The following is a 21581-nucleotide window of genomic DNA, read 5'->3' as shown; positions in this document are numbered from 1 at the left end:
CACAGAAAGCTGATAGCTATGATAACGACCTACTGATGTTGACTGGATTGTGTCATTTCCGGTAAGGAAAAATCTACATATCACAATATAAAAACATCTGTTTTCAGTTCAAAAAATACAAATGTGGGAAGAGAGGAAGTACTCTCCCGTGTTTTACTGGAGTGGTTAATTGAAATTGTGACCACCTCCAGCGAAATGTAGCTGTTGTTAACCAAGCAGGTCAAGACCAAGCAGGTTTACTTTAGTTTGGATAAACTTGTGACAGTAATGTCCTCACGTCAAAAACACAACAGTTTTTTGTGTGTGTGCTGTCCTTGACCCCGAGAGGATAAAAGAGAAGTATGCACTATATGGAAAAAAATGTTTTTTGAACATTACACCATGTAACTATATTCTAGTAGGACCCCCTCATAGTACCCTCAAGTATGAACCTGAAATTGATAATATGTGTCCTTTAAAGAAACAGTAAAAAAAAACAAACAATAGAATTTCAACAGAATGTTACCTCAGTGTTTCCTGGTGTGGGGTGCTCTATCCTCCTTAGCAAGGCCATCACACGCTTCTGCAAGGTGGACCGGCCTGTGAAGGAGAACCAAGGAGGGAGGAATGACATTCTGTGGTACAACTGGGAATTGGGAGGCAGTTATACACAGATTTACCATAGTTTTTATTTTCCATAATACATTACAACATCTAATCTCCATAATCTGGGGTCTTGGAGCCAGGATTAAGTAGATAATACCTCTTTGGGAATTTTGAACTACAATTTGACAATTCAGTTACTGAGCTCTCCAATCTGTGTTTCTTTACCACTGAGAAGAGATCGTTTTACCTTGTGTTCAGTGTTCATTTTAACTGCTGTGTAGTGGTAAAAATTAGGAGGCTGTGATTGAAACCTAGACTTTAAAGTACCAGTCAAAAGTTTGGACACCTTCTCCTTCAATGGTTTTTCTTTCTGTTCATTACCTTCTAAAATTAAACATTAATATTCAAGACATCTGAACTATGAAGATACGAAATTATGTAATAAACAGAAAAGTGTAAAACAAACCAGGATACCTCATGAAGCTGATTGAGAGAATTCCAAGAATGTGCAAAGCTGTCGTGAAAGCAAAAGGTGGCTACTCTAAAGAATCTAAAATTAAAAAAACACATTTTTTAGTTTAAGACTTTTTGTTTACTACTGTGATGGATTGAAAAACTAGTAATACTTATCATTTTGATGGGCATCAAGTCATACTAGAGATACCTGGTTATACTACTGAAGGTTGGTGTGACTTCATAGTCACACAGGAGGGAAATGTAGTGGTGAAAATTGAGGCTGTGACTGAAACATAATTTGATATACACCCTCTGTGTCAATATTTTTTAAGAATATAGTTGGGAAAGTTCAGAGGCAAGGGAGAATATCTTTAGAGGACAGGCTAGCCTCTTCAGAGGGTGGCCTGGGCCTCATACACCAGGCAAGACACCAGTAGAAATACCCTACCCTCTGCAGAGTGGATGGAGGTATTACATCATGAAGGTTTTAAAACAAGATTATACAATTATTTTTCTGTTAAAATAGGCAGGAATTGGCCAGAAAACCCCTGAGTGGACAATCATTTTCTGCTGACTCATGAAAAAAAACTTTTGAGAACCAGAGAAGATGCTCAGGTTTACTGTTGCGTTTACTTTTTTGGACACAAAAACTCCTCTGCACCAGATTTTGCCTGCTTTAAGTGTCTTTTTTTTTTAATCCAAGTCTCAAATAGAACCGACAGAGTTTTTGATCTCCTTCCTTAGGTCACCTTAAGGTGCACTGGGAGAGGAACTGAGCTCAAGAATATCAGGAATGTGATGGCTGTTGGTTAGTTTGCTAAATTCCTCATCAACATACAAAAGGCATGCTCTACTATGGTTTAGAGCACTCTTAAGGTTCTATCTGACCAGCAAAACATTTAAGAGTGGTTGCAGACGTGATCCATGCACTCGCAGCCAGATGTTTCAGTCCTGTTCCATATCTTCAATGTATGTGGCAGTTACTGATCCTATCCTCTCTGATGCCCATATTCTGGGTAGTCTAGCAGCTCCTAACGATCACAGCTAACCAAGTTGTGGTCTTTTCTACATTGCTGAATGACTGACTCTCCTTAGATGAAGAGATATTGTTTGTTGAGTAACATTATGAAAATTCAGTATAAGAATTATATAATAATAATAAAACGATGTACAATATGTTAGAAGCAGGTGCAGTATTGAACATTAAGCTGAGCTGTATTATTGAATTGTATTACTCAAGATGAGAAACATCTATCAACAAACTTTAAATGTCTCTTCTCTCAGGTGTCTTCCCACAAACCCTGAAATCTGCCATTATCAAGCCTCTCTTAAAAAAGAACAACCCAGACGCCTCACAAATGAGGTGGAGTTATAGGCCCATATCAAATCTTCCATTTCTAAGTATAATCATTGAAAACCCTGGTTTTCAACAACTTAACCACTTCCTGGCAATAACCAGCTGATTTGATGTCTTCCAGTCAGGATTTCAACTACTCCCTAGCACTGAGATGACTCTTGTTAAGGTCTTCAATGGCATCCACTTAAACACAGACAATGGCAGTCTTAGTATTACTGGATATCAGTGCTGCATTCAACATGGTCGACCACAACATATTACTAGACAAGCTGGAAAGGACAGTGATTATTTTGTGTCTATAAGCAATTACACATCTAAGCAGAAAAACATGGCGTAGAGTTCCCCAAGGGTCCCCCTGGCTCAGATCATCTAAAACCATAATTATACAGACAACACAAATGTACATAACCATATCACCAGGGGACTTTGGTCCAATACAAGCACTGAGTAAATGCATGGAACAAATCAATGATTGGATGTGCCGAAATGTACTTCAATTAAACAAACACAACTGAAATAATTGTTTTTGGAGTCAAGGAATAACAGTTAAAGGTAAATGGTCTGTATTTGTATATCGCCTTTCTAGTTATTTCAACTACTCAAAGCGCTTTGCATGACATCCTCATTCACCCATCATTCATACAGGAGGAATGTAATTTGGAGGAGACTATTCTTTCACACACATTCACACACTGAAGCCATGCTTCAGGAGCAAGTTGGGGTTCAGTGTCTTGCCCAAGGACACTTCGACATGTTCACCCATAGGAGCTGGGGATCGAACCCCCGACCTTCTGATTGAGGGACGACCCACTGAGCCACAGCAGCCCCGGCTCAGCACTGAGCTTCAAACAGTAATGTTAAAAACTGCAAATTAAGGACAAGTCCTCCGTAAGACCAGTTACAGTTCTCAGATGTTTATACTGGACTTCCTGTCTGTCAAAAAATTATTTCAAAATATTACTGTTGATTTATAAAGCACTGAATGATTTCGGGACAAAATATGTTTCTGATCTACTGCTTTGCAGTAGATCATACATATGTGTGTGTGTGTGTGTGTATATGTATGTGCACATATATGTACAGTAGCAGATAAAAAAGCTAGCTAAAAAAGATGGACATCAGATAGGAAAGCTATCTTAAAAAATGGATAGCTGGTAGGAAAGCTAGATAGTAGTGTTAGTAGGAAGTACCAGCCAACAGGTTGAATTCAATTAGCGAGAAGTTTCTGTATGAGTCCAAAACCTGTGCCAATAAATCACATAGTTAATGTGACGCTGGGTGAACTCCAGCAGGACTGACCTGTTCCCATCATGTTGCTGACTGAGGCCAGTTCACTGAAGGTGGCGTAATTTGGCAGAATGGTCTGGACAGGCACCTCGTCAGCAGCGCTGCGGATGTCAGCCTCCTCACAGAGGTGGCGGAAACACGACATGGCCACCAGCACTGCCTCAGCGTCGGGACTCCACAGGAACATGTAGAGAGACACCTCCAGCTTAGTCTGTGCCTGCCGGCAGATTGGTATACCACCACCCATAGTGGCACAGTCCTGGAACGATGGAGGAGCAACCTTACAATTTGCACACTGCTTCTCTCACAGACAGGTGCCAGACAAAATGTTAAACCTTTCAGAATCACAAATAGGTTTATTGCAAAATAAGTTTTTGCATTACAAGGAATTTGGATTTGGTGCGTAATCAAGAAACATAAATATAAAATACAAAAATATAATATATATTAGTATATAAAGAGATATTTACAGTACACAATAAAAAAATATATATAATAAAATGTACAATATCGTTTTTTTTTAAATGGAAGAACTAGAAGAGTAATTACAAGTGGATATACTACTGGCCATCATGGATGATGTCAGTCACCCTCTGCACACTGTCATCAGCACACAGAGAAGCCTGATCAGCAACAGACTGCTCCTCCCCAGAAGCAAAACCAACAGGCTGAAAGACTCCTTTGTCCCCCGAGCCATTAAACTGTACAACTCTGCACTCGTTGGGAGGGGTGACAGGAGGTGACGGGAGGTGCTAGACAGGTGCAATAGTCTTCCCTGGTGTGTGCAATACATCGTTGTGCAATACTACTCTTGTGTATATATTAATAGATTTATTATTATTGGATGATTATTATACTTTTATACTTTTTATTTTTTATACCCTTACAATTTTATATCTCACCTGTGTGCTTTTTACTGTACTGTTGGTGCTGTGCTGCTGCTGGAATCTCAATTTCCTGAGGGAACTCTCCCAAGGGATTAATAAAGTGCTATCTTATCTTATCTTATCTACATTCAGTAGTCCGGCATTGAACAGATAAGTCAAATACTGCACAGATACCTCAAATGTGGAAGACACTGCTCAGTGTACAAGTGAGCTACACCACTGTCATTTTCATTGATTGGCCCAAAGGGAGTATGTGTCAATAGTTCATCTGTTGCCTGTCAGTCATTGCGTTTACCTTTTAGCTGAGCTTCATTGTAACAAAGAGAGCAGCCTGTTGCTTCAGTTGAGGAATGGGACTATACCTTGTTCTTGAGCAGAAACTTGTTCCTGCAGATGAGGATCTCCCTCAGCCATTTGAGGACTTCTGTCCCGTTAACCATTTGCTGGCCAATCAGTTTGCGGCAGATAAGGAAGAGTACCTGTGAACTGAAGAAAGGCTCTGATAAATTTATTTGAATATATCACAATTTCAAGCAGGCGGGTCAAATATTGTCAAAATAGTCTTCTTTAGGTATTGTGTGTTCAATAGTCCTCCTTCCACCTTCTCTTCTCCTCCACGGCACTCTCACTAACATAGGTTTTATTCTCATAATGGGCTCCATGCTTGAGGACATTCTGCACTTTTTTCATCTACCAGAAGAGAGCAGTGCTGCATTGGTAATGGACATGAACCTCTCTTGAAGAGGCTGTGGAAACTTAACAGATGCCATTTGTTTGCTGATGCCCAGTTTGCACAACATTGGACAGTGTAGCCTGCATAGTTGCTATTTCCGTTGTATTATCATGAGTCGAATGATCATTGTACAAATATGTGTTTTTTGGTACTATATACATATCAAGTGATTCACATTTTGCCCCAGATTTCACCTGCTGGATAAGACATGCCCAAACTGAGGCCGGTAGTTTAAGTAAAAACTCTGACAACCGACTTAGGTCTCTTTTCTCTTGCATCAGAATGTGGAAACAAGAGTTGATGTTTGTTTGATGTGATTTTCTATTTATTTTATTGTTTCAAGTGTGCATGTAATTTATGTTCTTTTATGCTTCCACTGCTGCACAATCAATTGCCCCATCGGGGACAAATAAAGTTATTGAATTGAATTGATGTTCATCTCACATCCATTCCACCAGTGTCCAGCGGTCACAAAAATTCTGTTCAACGCTGCTTCCTGCTTTTATTATCATTAGGGGCCGAGCACCAAGCGTTGCTATTATTCGCCAAAGGAATTGCCATTTTGAAGGGCTTACGGTGCTTCATGAAATTTTGGACCCACCAATGCTGCTTTTAACATTAATCATTATTATTTTTCTACTGTGTGCTTACATGTTTAAGGGTCTTAGGTTGCTCAAACATTGAAAATAGGCACACACATCAGAAATGGCAATTGAGAAAATACTGCAGTGATTGGGCGTGGGTATGGTCAGTGGTACCTGAGTAGTTACTAAATTTGGAATGCAATTACATGGATCTTCACTTAACTGGCTATGATCATTGCTCTCATCTTAAAGTGTATAATATTTTTTTTCAGATTCTTTTCATCCAACAGAAAGCCAGCCATTTGGGTTTTTTAGCATTTAGCATCTATGTAGAAATAGTTTGATTGATATTGCAATTGGGCTTGGGCATGGCATTTTGGCTCTATAGCACCCCCTAATTACTTTACCATTTTTTAGGTTCTAATGGTGCTCGTAAACTCATAAAACTATGCATATGCATCAGCAGCAGTGAAATTTAATCTTATATGGGTCCTGAGCATGGGTGTGGTGAATTAGTTCAAGGGCGTTCCCCAGAATATCTCAAGTCACTGCCCTGGCCAAAAAAAACCACTTACAAACATATATATGTTGGAAATGTCCAGACTTAAAAACAGCCACTTGTAGGCATACCCTTTATTCAAGGAAGTCCACCATTCTAAACTGAATTGTCAATTTTACTCCCTTTACAAACTAGTCCTAGAGATTTAACAAAATGAACTTCAAACTCTGCACATCTTAAGAACTTTGCAATGCTAAATATCGAAGCTTTTGAAGTTTCATGAAATGGCTTTCAAGGGGTTGAAACAGCAGGAATTCTTCTTCTCACAAATAAATCACAATTTTCAGGGCCTAAATATGCTGGAAAACTCATGAAACTTTGCACATGCGGCACTCATGGTGAAAATTAACATGTTGTATGGGTCTTGGGCATGGGCGTGGCCCCTCCTTTCACTTTGACATATATACATATTATCACTGCTCTGCAAACACACCCGCTGAAAAATTCCATATTAAATGCATCTGGACATGGGTGTGGCAAATGGCTCAGTAGCACCCCTTAAATTCATTTGACCAAAATGTACCAAATTTGGTAGTCTCTTGGAGTGATGACCTGAACCCAACGGGTAGTCAGACACTTTTGAATTAAGGGTGAAATTTTTGAGTATTTGTGGCATTTGGAGGAGTTGTAGATTAACAAACTAGAGACCATTAATAAGATACTCTTCAAACCCAGTCACCATGTATAAAAAACACCTTAAAGAAAACTCAATGGCGTCCCAACAAAATTTCAGGAACTAGCCCTCGTGCTACGTTTCACCCAGATATACGGAATTAGTAGGGGATATGGACCATCCAGTCATGAAAAAAAGTCTCTTGGTGCCATGACCTAAATCCAACTTTAAGGATGCACCCACTTTATGTCATACACACACACTCCTAAATGGAAGAATGACAAGTAGTCTAAATCTGAATGGCAGCTACTTACATCCAAGCGAGTTTTAGTCTGCCTAGCTCTGACAGTTGTATTGTTTGTTTGAATTTTTTAACTAACTCTGCCTATAATATTGTGGGCACACAGGATTGAACGGCATACAATTTCCTTATATGCAGAAATAATTTTTGCGCAGCGATAAGTTGAGGGATTGGACTGGCCTTTGCCCCAGTTACTATGTAGAGGTTTTGCTAACGGTGAATGTGAAAATACATTTCTGTCAGACCTGGGGTGCTTGGCTCAGTTTCACCAAGATGCACGAGGGTCGCTGCGCATATTGACCATGTCCAGACTTTAAAAAAGTCTTGATGCCATGACCTTCACCAAACAGAAATTCAGCAATTTTGAATTATATGTGAAACTTTGGTGTATTTTGGTGATTTAGAGTGGTCATAAATTAACAAAATAGTCAGAGGAAGTAAATTTGTGCTATCACAAACGTGATAAAGATTAGCACTAGCATTTTTTTCAATAGCCGAATATTTTTACTGACACGTGTTGAAAGAAGCTAACAGTCTATCCCCAGGTCATTAGCTTGCATATGGACAGACCCAACAAACATGGCTAGCATCAACATAAAGTTTAAATTGCGGTTCGATCGCTGGCTCTTCTTACAAGTGTGAAAGAATATATAAACTTAGATTCGTCCTGTATGAATGATGTGTGAATGACTGAATGAGGATGTAATGTAAAAGCGCTTTGAGTAGTTGGAGTAACTAGAAATTCACTACACATGTACAGACCATTTTACTATTTAACTAGGCAGAGAAAGCGCATCAGCTCTTTTTTTGTTTCTCTTTTTCACCGAAAGGTTGCACACAGCCTGCCAAACCACTTGGCCAAGGTAGCTCGCAAACTCATACTTGGCCGCACAAACTCATACTTTGCAACGTTTATTGTGTGCCACACCTTTGCCAAATGGCTGAACAGCTCTCTGATATACTCTTGGTAACTTTCCCAGGTGACTGAGAAAACAACTTCATCGTCTAAGTAAACTGCACACCCTTACAAATCTCAAATACCACAGTTCATAAAATACTGGAAAGTAGCTGGTCCATTCCAGAGGCCAAAATGCATCACAGTGTAGAAACAGAGACTGGTTGGCGCTTTAATAGCGGCTATCTCACATGCTCGCTGGGACACGGAACTTGCCAGTAACCTTTTAGAAAGATCAAATTTGCAGATAAATTTCAAGCCCACTTGATCTATACAGTCATCCAACCTCAGAAGTGGAAAAGAATCAGGCTTAGTGACATTATTCACTATGAAAGTCAGAGCAGAAACATGGGTTATCATAAAGTTTGGAACAAGCAAGCATTACCATCTTACCATTTTGCAACATGTACTTCACCTTCACCTCTAAATAGTTACAATTATCGGCATGTACGTGAGTGAATGTTTGCTTAATTCTGTTAGCATCTCCAACATCAATATCATGCTCTATTAAATAGGTGTGGCTAGGTGCAACCCCAATTAAACCTGGGAGACCCTGGATCAGCTGAACTAACTCCACACAAAGAGACTCAGGCAAATGTGCAGCTTACCTATGTTGCAGAGCGCTTCTGAGTTATTCAAACAGCCATGCAACACGCCTTAGTCAGATATACTTAATCCACCAGCACTGGCCAAGCTACACATGCATGTCCACAGCCAACACCTAACTGCCTAAAAAAGGAGGGGGCAAAGAGGTGCATGCAAAATATGGCTTAAGCAAATTTACTACACAAGAGAGTAAGCTCTCTATGATGAGGCTTTAAGATTAAGCAATTCTGCTCGCAGATTAAATTCAACACTGTATGTGAACCTGAAAATTTTGACTGAAAAGGGGATCTAATTATAGAAAGCCAGGCACATACTTGGTCTCTAGAGATAAAACATGATGCACTCAACATGATGATCGTACAAGTGTTTAATTTTATCCTTAACTGACACCAGTTTCCCCAGCTGTGTAAAGCCTGTGTTGAAAACGGTTTATGTAATCATGTTAGTTTTTAAGGGGTTGGGATTCTAAATCACATTCATTTTCATCTGGTTCCAATCACACCCGTGGTACAGATGCCACCAGGTCTTAACCAGTTGCCAGCAGGCCGGAACAAACTCTTAGGCAATTCAGTATAGTTGATTTCACAGAATAGTATTTTTGACTATCAGCATCAGTTACTAATGAGAATCCCTCCTGCGCTGTGCCCATCAGCAAGCACTGTAGCATTAGCATGCACACTAAATCTGGCCAAGTTATACACATCAGCAACACAATCAAACAACCACACATCGTTTTGAGAGAAGACAGCACTTTTTTTTTAACTCACCTACTACTAAAAGCTTGCCTTCCTTAATGAGTTCTATACTAGACTGTTCCTTTTACAATTTGGTCTGCTCAGTCTGCTGATGCATCTAATCCACAGCCAATTCTTTATCCAACTCTGCTTTTAACTTAAATTTGTCATGGCCCAGTTGTAGCATGAGTTGCTGGTCAAAATTTAAACCCGATTTCACTAAGAGCTGAGGCAACATGCTACCAGGGGAGACATGGATCTTCAGTCACAATCTCCCTTTCAAATTAATTTGATTTAAGAATAGCTTTAAATCTCTGTTAATATGATACTCTGCTATATTTATTTTAACAGTTGCTCTTTTGTGCGCAAATTTAAAATCTCTTCTAAATGAGAGGCAAAAAGTTCCTCTACACTCGCCTTACTTCCTCAGGTGTGCATGTGTTTGTGTTTGAAAGCAATGCGACTCTGGTGCACAAGACCACGGTATAAACAGCACAGGAGTGGGCCCCCCAGCTCAATCAATCAATCAATCAATCTTTATTTATATAGTTCCAATTCATAACAGTGTTATCTAGCTAACTGCATTGCTGTAATCTACCTTGCTAAAATCAATCCTGGCCTTCATGCAGTTACTGGTGGGGTAATTACTGGGATTCAGTAATTAAGCACTGAATCCCAGTGGCAAGGGAAAGCAACCAAAAACTGGCAATCCACCTGAAGCCACGAATGTGTCCCCGAGCCAAAAGCACTCTAACCATGGACACTGCAACAATAAACAAGACAAAACCCAAAGTGGTAACTTGACAGGGAAACACCCTTTCAAATTGAAGTAACTTTAAGTACACCAGCTAGAGAAAACTTACCTTATGTTGACAATTTGCCCACAGATTCAAGAGAGAGAGAGAAAAAACTCCCTCACCCCATTCAAAACAAATAGCATTGCCACAAACTACAAACTACTGCATCTCCCCAAACAAAAATAAATGCCTACTTCCCCCAACTGGACACAAAGGAGTTACGCAAGCCAAACTGCACTAGGGAATATCCAAAGAAACTCAATGAAGCAAACTATGTTACGTTCCATTTACAAATTTGGACCTGCATCAAAATGGAATAAATTATACCAATTATCAGAAACAAACCAAGCATCCCTTCAAAGCTACGCACTCTTTAGTGCAAAGCGTACTGATACTAATTGAGTACTGATTATAGGCATTACTGTGCACGTGATACTGAAACAGGAATCGTAATTTAAATCTGCACAGATTTTAATGCCAAACTTCCAGTTTCTTTTACTAATAACTGATGATTTCTTATTAAATGTTTGGTGAGATGTATTACTGTTTCTTTCTGCCCTTTCATGCTTGCAGTTGGTAGTCTGGTTGAATCTTTATACAGTGTTGTGTTATCCATATACAAATCTATTATCTTATTTCTTATTTTTTTTAAATAGAAACCATGTCCACAACCTACGTGTCCCATCCCATCCCAGCAGGTTAACCACCAAGTTTGGTCCAAAATGTCCCAAGATGTTGCTAGAACACTTGGGACATGGCCGCCACACACCCCAACGTGCACAGAGGTGTGAGGGCCCAATTTTTGCTGCTTGCACTTTTAATTGATTTATATTTTTATTATAGACAATGAATCAAATTTTTGAGGGGCTTAAAGTGCTTGAAACCTCACCTAACTCAGATAAGGTGAAAACCTAGACATTTCAAGGTTCTCAGGTATGGGCATGGAAAAATGTCTCAATAGCTCCCCGACAAAACTTTTAGGGTTGAAGCATATATGAAATTTGATAGCCACATATATCTATGTCAGGAATTTAAAAAGCCTCCACGCGCCACAATCTTAAACTGACAGGAAGTCAGCCGTTTTGATTTATATGTGAAACTCTGGTGTATTTTTAGTTTAATCAACAAAATAGCCCGAAGGGATTGATCAGATCCACCTAAAACTTGGTCAACATGTGTAAAAGATCTTAATTATGGAGCTTCCTCAAGGTTTGTCCAAAAGATCAACAGCAACAAATTTCGATGTTTTGCATTTTAACAGGGAGTCATCTGTAACTGGACTGTAGATTGTCAAATCTGCCCCAACCTTCACATATTTGATAAGAGTCCCAACCATCGAGAGACTTCGATACAGCCTTTCAGACAGGGCCCCGTTCATTCCTATGAAAGTTGCTTAGAGGTACTATGATGTCCTGTGACTAGCAGGTTGACCAGATCCACTAAAATGTGTAATATGATGGGGTTCTTTGAGTTTTCAACAGATTAGCCCTTGTGGTACGTTTCGCCTACATGTACTAAACTTAGTAGGTACAAGTGTCATGTCCAGACAAAGAAGTCTGTTGGAGCCATACCGTGCCACCCAAGGGAAGTCTGGCATTTCGAATTATTGTGAATTTTTACTATATTTTTGGCCATTTGGAGTATTGAAAATACCTTGCAGATGAAAACTTGTTAAAAGCTTGACTTTTTGTTAAATGGTATGGCTTAACAAGGTGTTGAATTTCCATGTTTTTCCCCATTGCCCCACAGAGCAGAATCCCAAAACTTCTGTGGCTTGAAGCCGACTTGTCTTTTGGGTCAGTAGTAATGTGCATCTTTAGTAAGCTCCCTACTGTAGGAGCTGAAACCTCAGCTCCTACCAAGGCTTGCTTGGTAGCAACAGGTAGCCCAACAGCTTGGTCTTTTGCAGTCACTTAAGAGATTTTGGCCACCTGCCTCCTCAGAAATCTGGTGGTAGCCATTGATAGTTTCCCCTTTCTGCCACATTCAGGAAGTTTAGCCAGTGTTCCTTTAGCTTTGAACTTGCAAATTATGCTTCCGTCTCTAGGAACATTCAGTGCCTTTCTATCTTTTTGTATCACTTTCCTTGTTTGTGCCAGGCAATGATCTCCTCTCTTAACTTTATGGACAATTCTCTTGATTTAACCATATTTCGAACGTGCAACCAAACACCAGTGTGAACAAACCCCTAGCCAGTCTGGGTATTTGATGTGTTCTATCTCAAGCACACCTGATGCAACTGATGGGCCTTGATTAGTTGCAAATGAGTGACCTTAGAGAGATTCTTTTCAGGGGGTTGAGACCAGAATAGCCATTAAAGTGGCAGATTTTGTTTTGGAGAAACCACCTGTAATATTTCTTGAGTTGAAATATTTCAATCGTTCTTGTTTGAGTTGTTTATAGAATACAGCTGAAAGTTTGTAAATTTTGCCAACACACCTAATTTGCAATGGGGATTCAATCATTTTGAGTTCAACTGTAAGTTGACCAGGTATACCTCAAATGTGGTCTGAAAAGACTGAAAACCTTGACGGTGCGTAATTGTGAAGATTGTGAGTTTCTGTGTAATGGCGTTGCCATGGCAGCATGCTGAGATTCAGTGTTTAGACAATTAACAGGAAGTGGTTGTAACTGAGGTGTACATTGTTCAATCTGCGCCACATTTCATGTTTGATGAGATTCCTGGCTTGAAGACATCTACAGGCCAATCTTGAATCATATTCATAGCATTACATTCTGGCAACAAGAAATGAAAGGTTTTATACTTTAATGTACTTTTCCTAGCACGCCAACCATTCCAAAATTTCAAAATGTCAGTAAAGGTTTAAAACCTTGATGATGCTAGATATTGAAGCTTTTGAGTTTTCATTGAAAGCTGTTGCCATGGCAACACATTGTTCGCCATGAAACACAAAGCTGCTTTTGTGGGCTAGCATGCCTGAAAACTCTTTAAACTTGTCACCTGTCACAAGACCTATCATACTGTAATCTAATGTGGCTTTGGCACTTGGGTTTGACAGAGGGATTTGATAGTGCCCCCTACAAAATTTCAACAGGCTAGAAGAACATCATTGTTGTAGTAGCAGCAGACAACTGTCATGGATATAATTGTGGTTTAAGGCCAGGCATTAGATCACCCCTTCATTATGGAAAGATAAGATTTCTGAGTACCTGATGTCCCAGAATGTGTCTATGGGTGCATCAGGATTCCACAGCTCTATGGTCTCTGGCTGGTGCAGAACTAGCAGAGCCTGGAAACAGACAGGAAAGAAGACAGGAGATGTAATGCAAGAATGATAAGGTGGAGACAAAAACAATGTTTTTTTGTTGAATTTGGATAATAAAGTATCAAGTTTCACATCGACTTTAACTTTATTTATGTATTGTCTCAAATACATAAGTTAATTGTGCAATTATTTGCCTCAACTGCAGAGAGAATCAGGTCTTTCTTTATATTAGACACAGACCTTTATTTCTAATTTGTACTGTGTGCTGTTATATATTCTTTATGTATAATTATATTTCATAATATCTTGGTAAGAAGCTTCACTGTTTCTGATCTGCTCCTCTTTTCATTTGTTGTTTGTTATGAATACAAACACTTCTTCCATATTTAGCTGTAGTCTCAATACACTTATCATAATGTACATAATGCACAAGTCATGAGCCATGTCATACTCATCACACTGCACACCTTATTGTTTGAACGGATAATTGCTGTTTTGGTTTTTCGAATATTTTCAGTTGCCAATGAAAACACTGTTAAGCTCAGTGAAGCCAAATGGTGAAAGCAACTCAAAACCTTCTGCATAGATGTTTCACATTCAAAACATTCAAAACATTCCAGGGGTTTTAATGTCATGAAGTACAAAGTGTTGAAAGAAAAGTCAGGTTATTTCAGCCTCTAATTTCCTAATGACCTCAATGTTTACCAGTCTTTTCTTTTTTCTGTTTGTATGTTAGCATATTTCTGTTCTAATATAAATTGTGTTAATTGAAAAATCTGATTTGTGAGGGGAAAATACGTTTGTAATGATGAGAAAACAACTCTTCTCAAGTCAGAATTCTACAAATTGTACCCTTGTTCTGGCATAAAAATGAGAAGCATTGGTTGTACATTTGGTGAAGCATTAGTTTAGTTTAGTTGCATTTAGTGAAACAGTTGATTTAGTCTCTGACCTCCATGGCTTCTTGTGAGAGCTGGGTGGTGTTTGTTAGAGGCACTAGCTGCACCAGGCCAGTGATGAGCTCTGCTGTGCTGCTCTGCATCTCTGGAGCTTGCTTCACTGGGTTCTAGCACACAAAAAATAAGGAACAAGTTGAAGTTCAAAAACAGTAAAAATACCATTGAACATCCACATGAAATAAAAAGAACAAAAAAGCATCTCAAGTGTAAGGGTGCAAAACCTGTAGTCAGAGTAGAAACTTCTAAGGCAAAGTTGCTTTCAACCACTGACTCATGCTTGCACAAATGCTGTGGCAAACTCACATGCAGCATGAGTTTGGGGTCAGCGTGGATGAGTTTGACCAGAGCAAGAAGGAGGCACTTGTAGCTTCGAGTGTCCAGTTCTGTGGTTTTCTCTTTGAACTTGAGGCTCGTGGTCATCTTCCCTTTGAATGTAAGACTCTGTGAGAGGGCATAAGACAACAGGAGAACTTTGGCTAGATTCAGGCACACTTCAGTGATTCAGATTCAGTCCTGACCAGGAGTGGAAGTTAACACATGAAAAAATGCAAGGCGTTAATGATACACTCTGAATGAATGCAGTCAAACGAACTTGATGGGTAGATTCCAGTTATGTTAACACATTCCCTGACTCATGTCCAGGTGGACAAGTCGTCCGTCCACTTCTCGTAGCTTACGAGAAGTAGACGGACGACGAGGTCCAGGCTCTTTTGAGCGTATTTGCTGGGGAAGAAGTTCAGCGGGACGACTGAGTCTATGGAAGAATAGCCGACAAGCTGGCGGAGCTAAATGTAGGGCACACGCTGAAACAAATTCGTGAAAAGTTGAAAAAACGTATGCAAAAAAAAAACGAAGCTAAAGGCCAACAAGAGTTGCAGTGGGTCCAACCGCCGTACTATTCATCCCCCATCAGCCGTATTTGAATGAATGTTCCAGAGCTTTGAGGTACGGTGGAAACACAAACCACACAGATTACCAGGAATTATTTTACCCAGGTAAATAAATTCCTGGTAATAAAAGTTCCTGGAAATGTTGGTGGAAAAGGGGCTTTGTGTTGTAATAACTTGGAATTGTCCATCATTCCTCTCAACAACATTAACATTGTGGTCACCAAGTTAATTGCCGATATCTGGGTACTGGGGATGCACTGAGTGGATCCACTTGCACTGCTATTTGCCTGACTGACTTCAGTGACCAAAGAAGATTGTGTATCAGACAGGAGAGGTCAATCCATATTAATTACAGTTACAATCATTTTGCCTCAACTGTGTCATTATATCACTCAAACTCGGAATGTAAAAAATTAACAATTTAACCATTTAACTGTTTGACAAATAAAGTAGTGAATTTTTTTATTAATACCATCATTTAATCAGTGAAAAATATAATTTTGCATATACAAGTGCTTGTACAAATTATACAAAGAATAAAGGCAGCAAAAGTGTACTGTTAATTAACATGAGTTAAATTCATAAATGCAATAGAGCTCTGCGCCCCTCTCTACACAGCAGTGCTGAAAAGCGGACCACTTTCCTGCAGAAAAGACATTTTTAATTAGCATCTCAGGATGAAACACATTTCTATGCACTGATCATCCACCACTGCTTCGACACGACTTTCTGAGGTCAACTTTGACTACTCTACTGTACATATTGTAGTTGTATGCAGTTTGTATGTGCAACATGAGATTAATGGTGACATGTCTTCACTATCAATTTGACCTCCACATACAAAATGTTTAGTTCATCTAAATAAACTATTTGTGTGTATCAACCTGACTAGTCATGTTTGTTGTTAAACTTTATGTGAAGTATATCGCTGTGTCCCTTGATCTCAACCATTACTCTGTAATTATGTCATTATTACTAACAGAAGAAAAATAAAATTATCCTTCTATGTGTATTAATATCATAAGGAATATTGTTAAAATGTTTGTTACCCGTATATTTCAAACATTACACCTATGTAAGTTATAAGACTATGATTTGGCATGTTTAATGGAGTACATTAAAGTAACACGTTGCTGTCCTCTCACCGGTGTCATACGCAGTGGAGCATGGGTGCCAACCCCTTGGATCACTCGGTTGAGGGTGTCTGAGAACATAAAGCGAAGCTCTCCCGAGTAGCAGTAAACTGCATCGATCTTAGGCCACCAGTCCAGATGAGACTGAAAATAAACAAAACAGGATGAGCTGTGAAGTCAAGTAACATATAAAACTCTTGTACCATTATTAATGTGTGAAGAAGCTCAGCAGACTTACATTGGTAATTATTCTGTGCAATGAGTTGACCAGGACAAAGTGAAAGGTGGGGGGGGAGGAGGAGGCCAAGCAGACCTTCAGGACAAAGAAGAAACACACGAGAATTAGCTAAAACTACTGAAATTATGATCAATGTTGTTAAGATGGGGAAACATTAAAAACAATTGAATATCATGTCTTTTCAGTGCACCTTAAAGTGCTGGTTGTTGTGAGGATTGATGCGGAAACAGGAGACAAAGCAGTCCATCATGAGCTCCAAGTCAGCATTCTGGCTGCCTGTCCCCCTCCAGAAGGGTTTGGCTGGGTTGAACAGCAGAGCCTGGTGGGACAGGGAGGGTCAGAGATCACTTCAGGTCATTAAGAGCCCATTTCTGGTGAGATATACCTCAGACTTGTCACAGTATGCTCATAGAGATAAATAACTGGTCATCATTTATAGATTCATTTTTCAGCCTAAGCTTGGAACATTTCTCTGAGTCCATCCAGCAACACGAGCAAACTTGGAAACTGGTCCATGGTCAATATGCCAACTGAATTTCGTACATCTAGGTGAAACATAGCATGAGGGATACTTTGTTGAAATCTAGTAGGGGACGCTGTCGAGCCCCTTTACAACACCCAAGCCCAGAAACCACGGATTACACACATCGGGCCTTCTATGCAGAATATTTGGTGAGTTTTAGAGCATGCCAGGCCCCTCAAAGACAGTTTCTGTGTCATAGCAAAATTCAGGGCCTCGACAAGAACACGCTGTTCCATATTCTGCAAAACCATTAACAACTTTTCATCACCATGGTCTTTCATACCATGTTGTGACCATGTTTAAAGAGGATCTCCTCCTCGGACTAGTTCTTCAAATAGCCAACGCACCAAGATTTTCTATTTCATTCAATATGGTCGACTTCCTGTTGGGTTTAGGTCATGGCCTTTTTGGACATGGCCCATATGCCTAGCAAAATTCATACATCTAGGTGAAACTTAAAGGGGGGGGGGGGTACTTTGTAAAAATTTTGAAGGCGGCGCCGTCATGCCATCTTACAACACCCTAACCCAGAAATCAAAGAATACTTTTCTGACAACATTTGAGGTGGATCTGATTAGCCAGCTTGCTTCACATGCCCATATTGATTCATAGTCATAGTAACAGCTACTGTCCACAGAAAGTCAGGCTCAAGTAACAAAGATCATCTGATTTACATGAAATTTACATGCTATGGTCTCTGCAAGACGCACAGCAACATAATGAATATGAACTGAGTTTTCTCTAGTACAAGATTGCGGACACAGGAAATGGAATTCATCTCACTTCCATACAGTCACAAAAATTCAGAGCTGTGTTAACTGACCTCTGATAGCATGCATCGCCACTAGCAGCATGCCTCACCGTGTGCAAGGATTGAGGGCCCATTTAACTCTATTTGAAGCTAACTTAAACTATTATCATTATTCTCCAATGCAATGACATCGTTGAGGGGCTTAGGATGCTTGAAACTTCACAAACATTTGCATACGCATCAGAACAGGCAAAAATGGTGAAGTATTGCAATAATTGGGCTTGGGCCCATAGCTCCATTGTGCTCCCTGATATGTACTACATTTGGAACGATACAGCTTTGATCTTCACAAAATTTAGTGGGATCATAGCTCTCAAGCTGAAATACATACTAAATATTTATCAGATTTTTTTCTCCCAACTGGAAGTCAGCCATAATTTCATGCATTAATTTTCATCTTTTTAGCATGTTTGAGGCCTTAAGGATGCATGAAGACAGTTGAAACTTTGCGTATCTACCGGCAAATGTTTATCACAACTGGGTTTTGGCGTGGCACATCAATGCTTTACTTGAAAACTAAATCAGCTCGAGGCCACCCCCTGGAAAATTTCAGTCACAGCCCCAACCACAAGTTTTACCTAGATGTATGAAATTTGGTAGAAATATGCATCATGTCCAGATTTTAAAAGGCTCTCTGAACCATAACATAACTCCAACAGGAAGTCTGGCATTTTAAATTGCAATTTTCTCACAAACTGAAGCCAAACACAGGCAATGTTTACATGTAAACTCAGGTCACAGGGTTTAATGAAACACCCTTGACAGTAAAGTTGAAGCAGAACTTGTTGTAACTTGGCCAACGTTGCGCCAAAAATCACAAAACTGCACAAGGAGATTCCTGCCATCATTTGAAACGTAATTCCGTTTTGTCCGCTTTTTTTTTCGTGTGCTGTGAAGTCGGCCATTTTGGACTGATGTAATTACCATGATAGAAGAAACTTTTTTTGAGGGGCTATGCATGCTTGAAAACTCACTAAATTTGGTCTCTTGGAGCCATATCCTCCAACAGGAAGTCCAGCATTTTAAACTGAATTTGAACTTTTCTTGCAAATTAAAGCTAAACACAGGCGCTGTTCAAATGTGAACTTGTCCGGCAGAATTATCTAACTGACTTCGAATCAGGGACCTGATATCACAACAACTTTGCAAGGCTAAATAGCAGGCATCAGCTGTCATCAGCAGAATAAAAGGCATACAAGTGCTTTAACAGTCATTTCTGAGGCTTCCAAAGAGGTTTATATCCATTACAAAGGCAGCACTGCCGTATTGTGGCAGATGAAATAAGTGCAGAATAAACTTACTGCTGTTAAAAGCAGAAAGCATTTTTTCGCTTCCCAGGACCACACCATTTCATTGAAACTCGATATAGTTAGTCTGTTTGGAGGATTTGCCACACCCAAACCTATAAACAACATCAGATTACACATTTTTGGGCTCCTGATGAGTGCACTAAGTTTAATTAAGTTTCAACCACGCCTGGCCACATAACATCAACTTCCTCTTTCATGGCAAAGGCAGATGACAAAAACTCAAGAACTTCATAAGTTAGCACCATCTACATCTTGAGAATATTTTGACCAAATTTGAGGTGGCTGGGGAGGGATACGTTCCAGAATAGAATATGTCACTTCTTATTGCCAGTAGGTGGCGCCATGATTATGACTCAAAATTGTAGATGCATGTAGATGTCTTCAGACCCAGACTGTCATCAAGCACAAGAAATTTGGTAAAGATAAGACCCTGTGGAGTCAAGTTACAGCGGTTTAATTTTCATGGTGAACCGATTGAAATTCCCACACCGCCACACCTAGGCCCTCTGACAAAAACTCATAGTTTTCACAATGAAGCTTCATGAAGACTATTATGACCACATTTTGAAGTGGATTTGGTTAATTGGCTTGTCGGTGGATGTAATACCATAAAACATGTCATCACCTGTTGCCACTGGGTGGCGCTATGAGGATCAATTAATATTTGCATACAGATCTGTTCAGGGCGGGACTCCTATCAAACGTGAAGTTCGGTGGCTGTGGTTAACCTGTTGAGAGGCATATGTCCGAGAATAGAACATGTCACTTCTAGTTGCCAAGACGATTAACCAGATTTAAAATTTTCAAAATGCTGTCAGAATAGTCTTAAGACCTTGATGAAACTTCATCATGAAAATTGTGAGTTTTCATTGGAGGTCCAAGGTATGGTGCCACAATGAATTTCGATCCTTTGACATGAAAATTCAAACTGATGTAAATTAACTCCACAAGGTCCTATCTTTACCAAATTTCATGTGCGTGATGACAGTCCGGGTCTGAAGACATCTACAAGCCAAACTTGAATCATAGTCATAGCGCCATCTATGACAACAAATCCGAGGCATTAAATTCAATGTAATATAGCAGCACTAGTTATCATCACGATTTGCCACCTACTATAATCACTTTACTCCGCACAATCCACAATGTGAAATTGTACTTAATTGTACTTGAAAATTCAGTTCATCATGCACAATTTATTTATCTTAGTTATACATATTCATCATGTGCAGTTTATTTCTCCTATATCCTTATATATGGAGGTTGTGAATTTGCCCAATGAAAGATTAATTAAGTTTTTCATCTTATCTTATCCTGAAAATCCAAAATGGCCCACTTGCTGTTGAGTTTATGTCATGGCACCAAGAGACATTTTGTCAGTCTTGAGGAGATACAGGTTTGGTACATGTCTGTTAAACGTGATTGGGCTTGAATTTAGGGGGCATTATGGAGCCATTTTGACACACCCATTTTCAAGATCCATAAAACGTGTAAATTCTCACCAAGACTGATGTGTGGAAGGTTTCATGAGTTTTCAAGCCTGTTTAGGCCCTCAAAATTGCGATTCATTGGGGAAAAGAATAATTACTTAATTTCAGTAGGGTCCTCACACCACTTGGTGCTCAGGCCCCAACAACAACAATAGGTTCCTTGGACTTCATGGCAGGGACCTTTTCAGAGTCTAGCACTTTCATGCTCGGGCCCTAATAACTGCAATACGTTCTTGTTGATTATGTCCCTGTGCCCTAATAAAAGACAAAAAAGAAAACATACATAACCCCCCCCATCCTCAAATTTCATTTTCAGTAACTGGTCAGACCTTGAGATCCATGACGATGGACTGCACCAGGAGGAAAATGGTTGAGTGATCCTCCCAGTTGATGTAGGTGGAAGCTTTACAAAGTTTGACACAGGCGATAGCAGCACTTTCCATCAACTGCTTACTGCCACCCTGGCCCGCTAGAGCCTTTCGCAAATTGTCCAAAAACAGTTTCTGCAGACACAACAGGACAGAAAAGTCAGCGCATATTTAGTCA

General features: G+C 39.7%; 1 protein-coding gene across 1 annotated transcript in view; it reads right to left on the bottom strand.

Annotated features, from left to right (window-relative positions):
- nf1a (neurofibromin 1a) overlaps nucleotides 1-21581 on the bottom strand; it is a 133858-nt gene that overhangs the window by 101184 nt on the left and 11093 nt on the right. Inside the window, exons 9-18 of the mRNA XM_070828767.1 lie at nucleotides 21365-21538; nucleotides 17092-17220; nucleotides 16902-16976; nucleotides 16676-16807; nucleotides 14944-15081; nucleotides 14634-14747; nucleotides 13626-13705; nucleotides 4935-5058; nucleotides 3698-3944; nucleotides 506-579 (exon numbers count right to left, since the gene is read on the bottom strand). Coding sequence (XP_070684868.1) covers nucleotides 506-579; nucleotides 3698-3944; nucleotides 4935-5058; nucleotides 13626-13705; nucleotides 14634-14747; nucleotides 14944-15081; nucleotides 16676-16807; nucleotides 16902-16976; nucleotides 17092-17220; nucleotides 21365-21538 — 1287 coding nt within the window. The remainder of the gene's footprint in view (nucleotides 1-505; nucleotides 580-3697; nucleotides 3945-4934; nucleotides 5059-13625; nucleotides 13706-14633; nucleotides 14748-14943; nucleotides 15082-16675; nucleotides 16808-16901; nucleotides 16977-17091; nucleotides 17221-21364; nucleotides 21539-21581) is intronic.

The sequence above is a fragment of the Pempheris klunzingeri genome, chromosome 4 (assembly GCF_042242105.1).
Source record: "Pempheris klunzingeri isolate RE-2024b chromosome 4, fPemKlu1.hap1, whole genome shotgun sequence".
Lineage (NCBI taxonomy): Eukaryota > Metazoa > Chordata > Actinopteri > Acropomatiformes > Pempheridae > Pempheris > Pempheris klunzingeri.
This window is presented reverse-complemented; position numbering and strand designations above follow the sequence as displayed.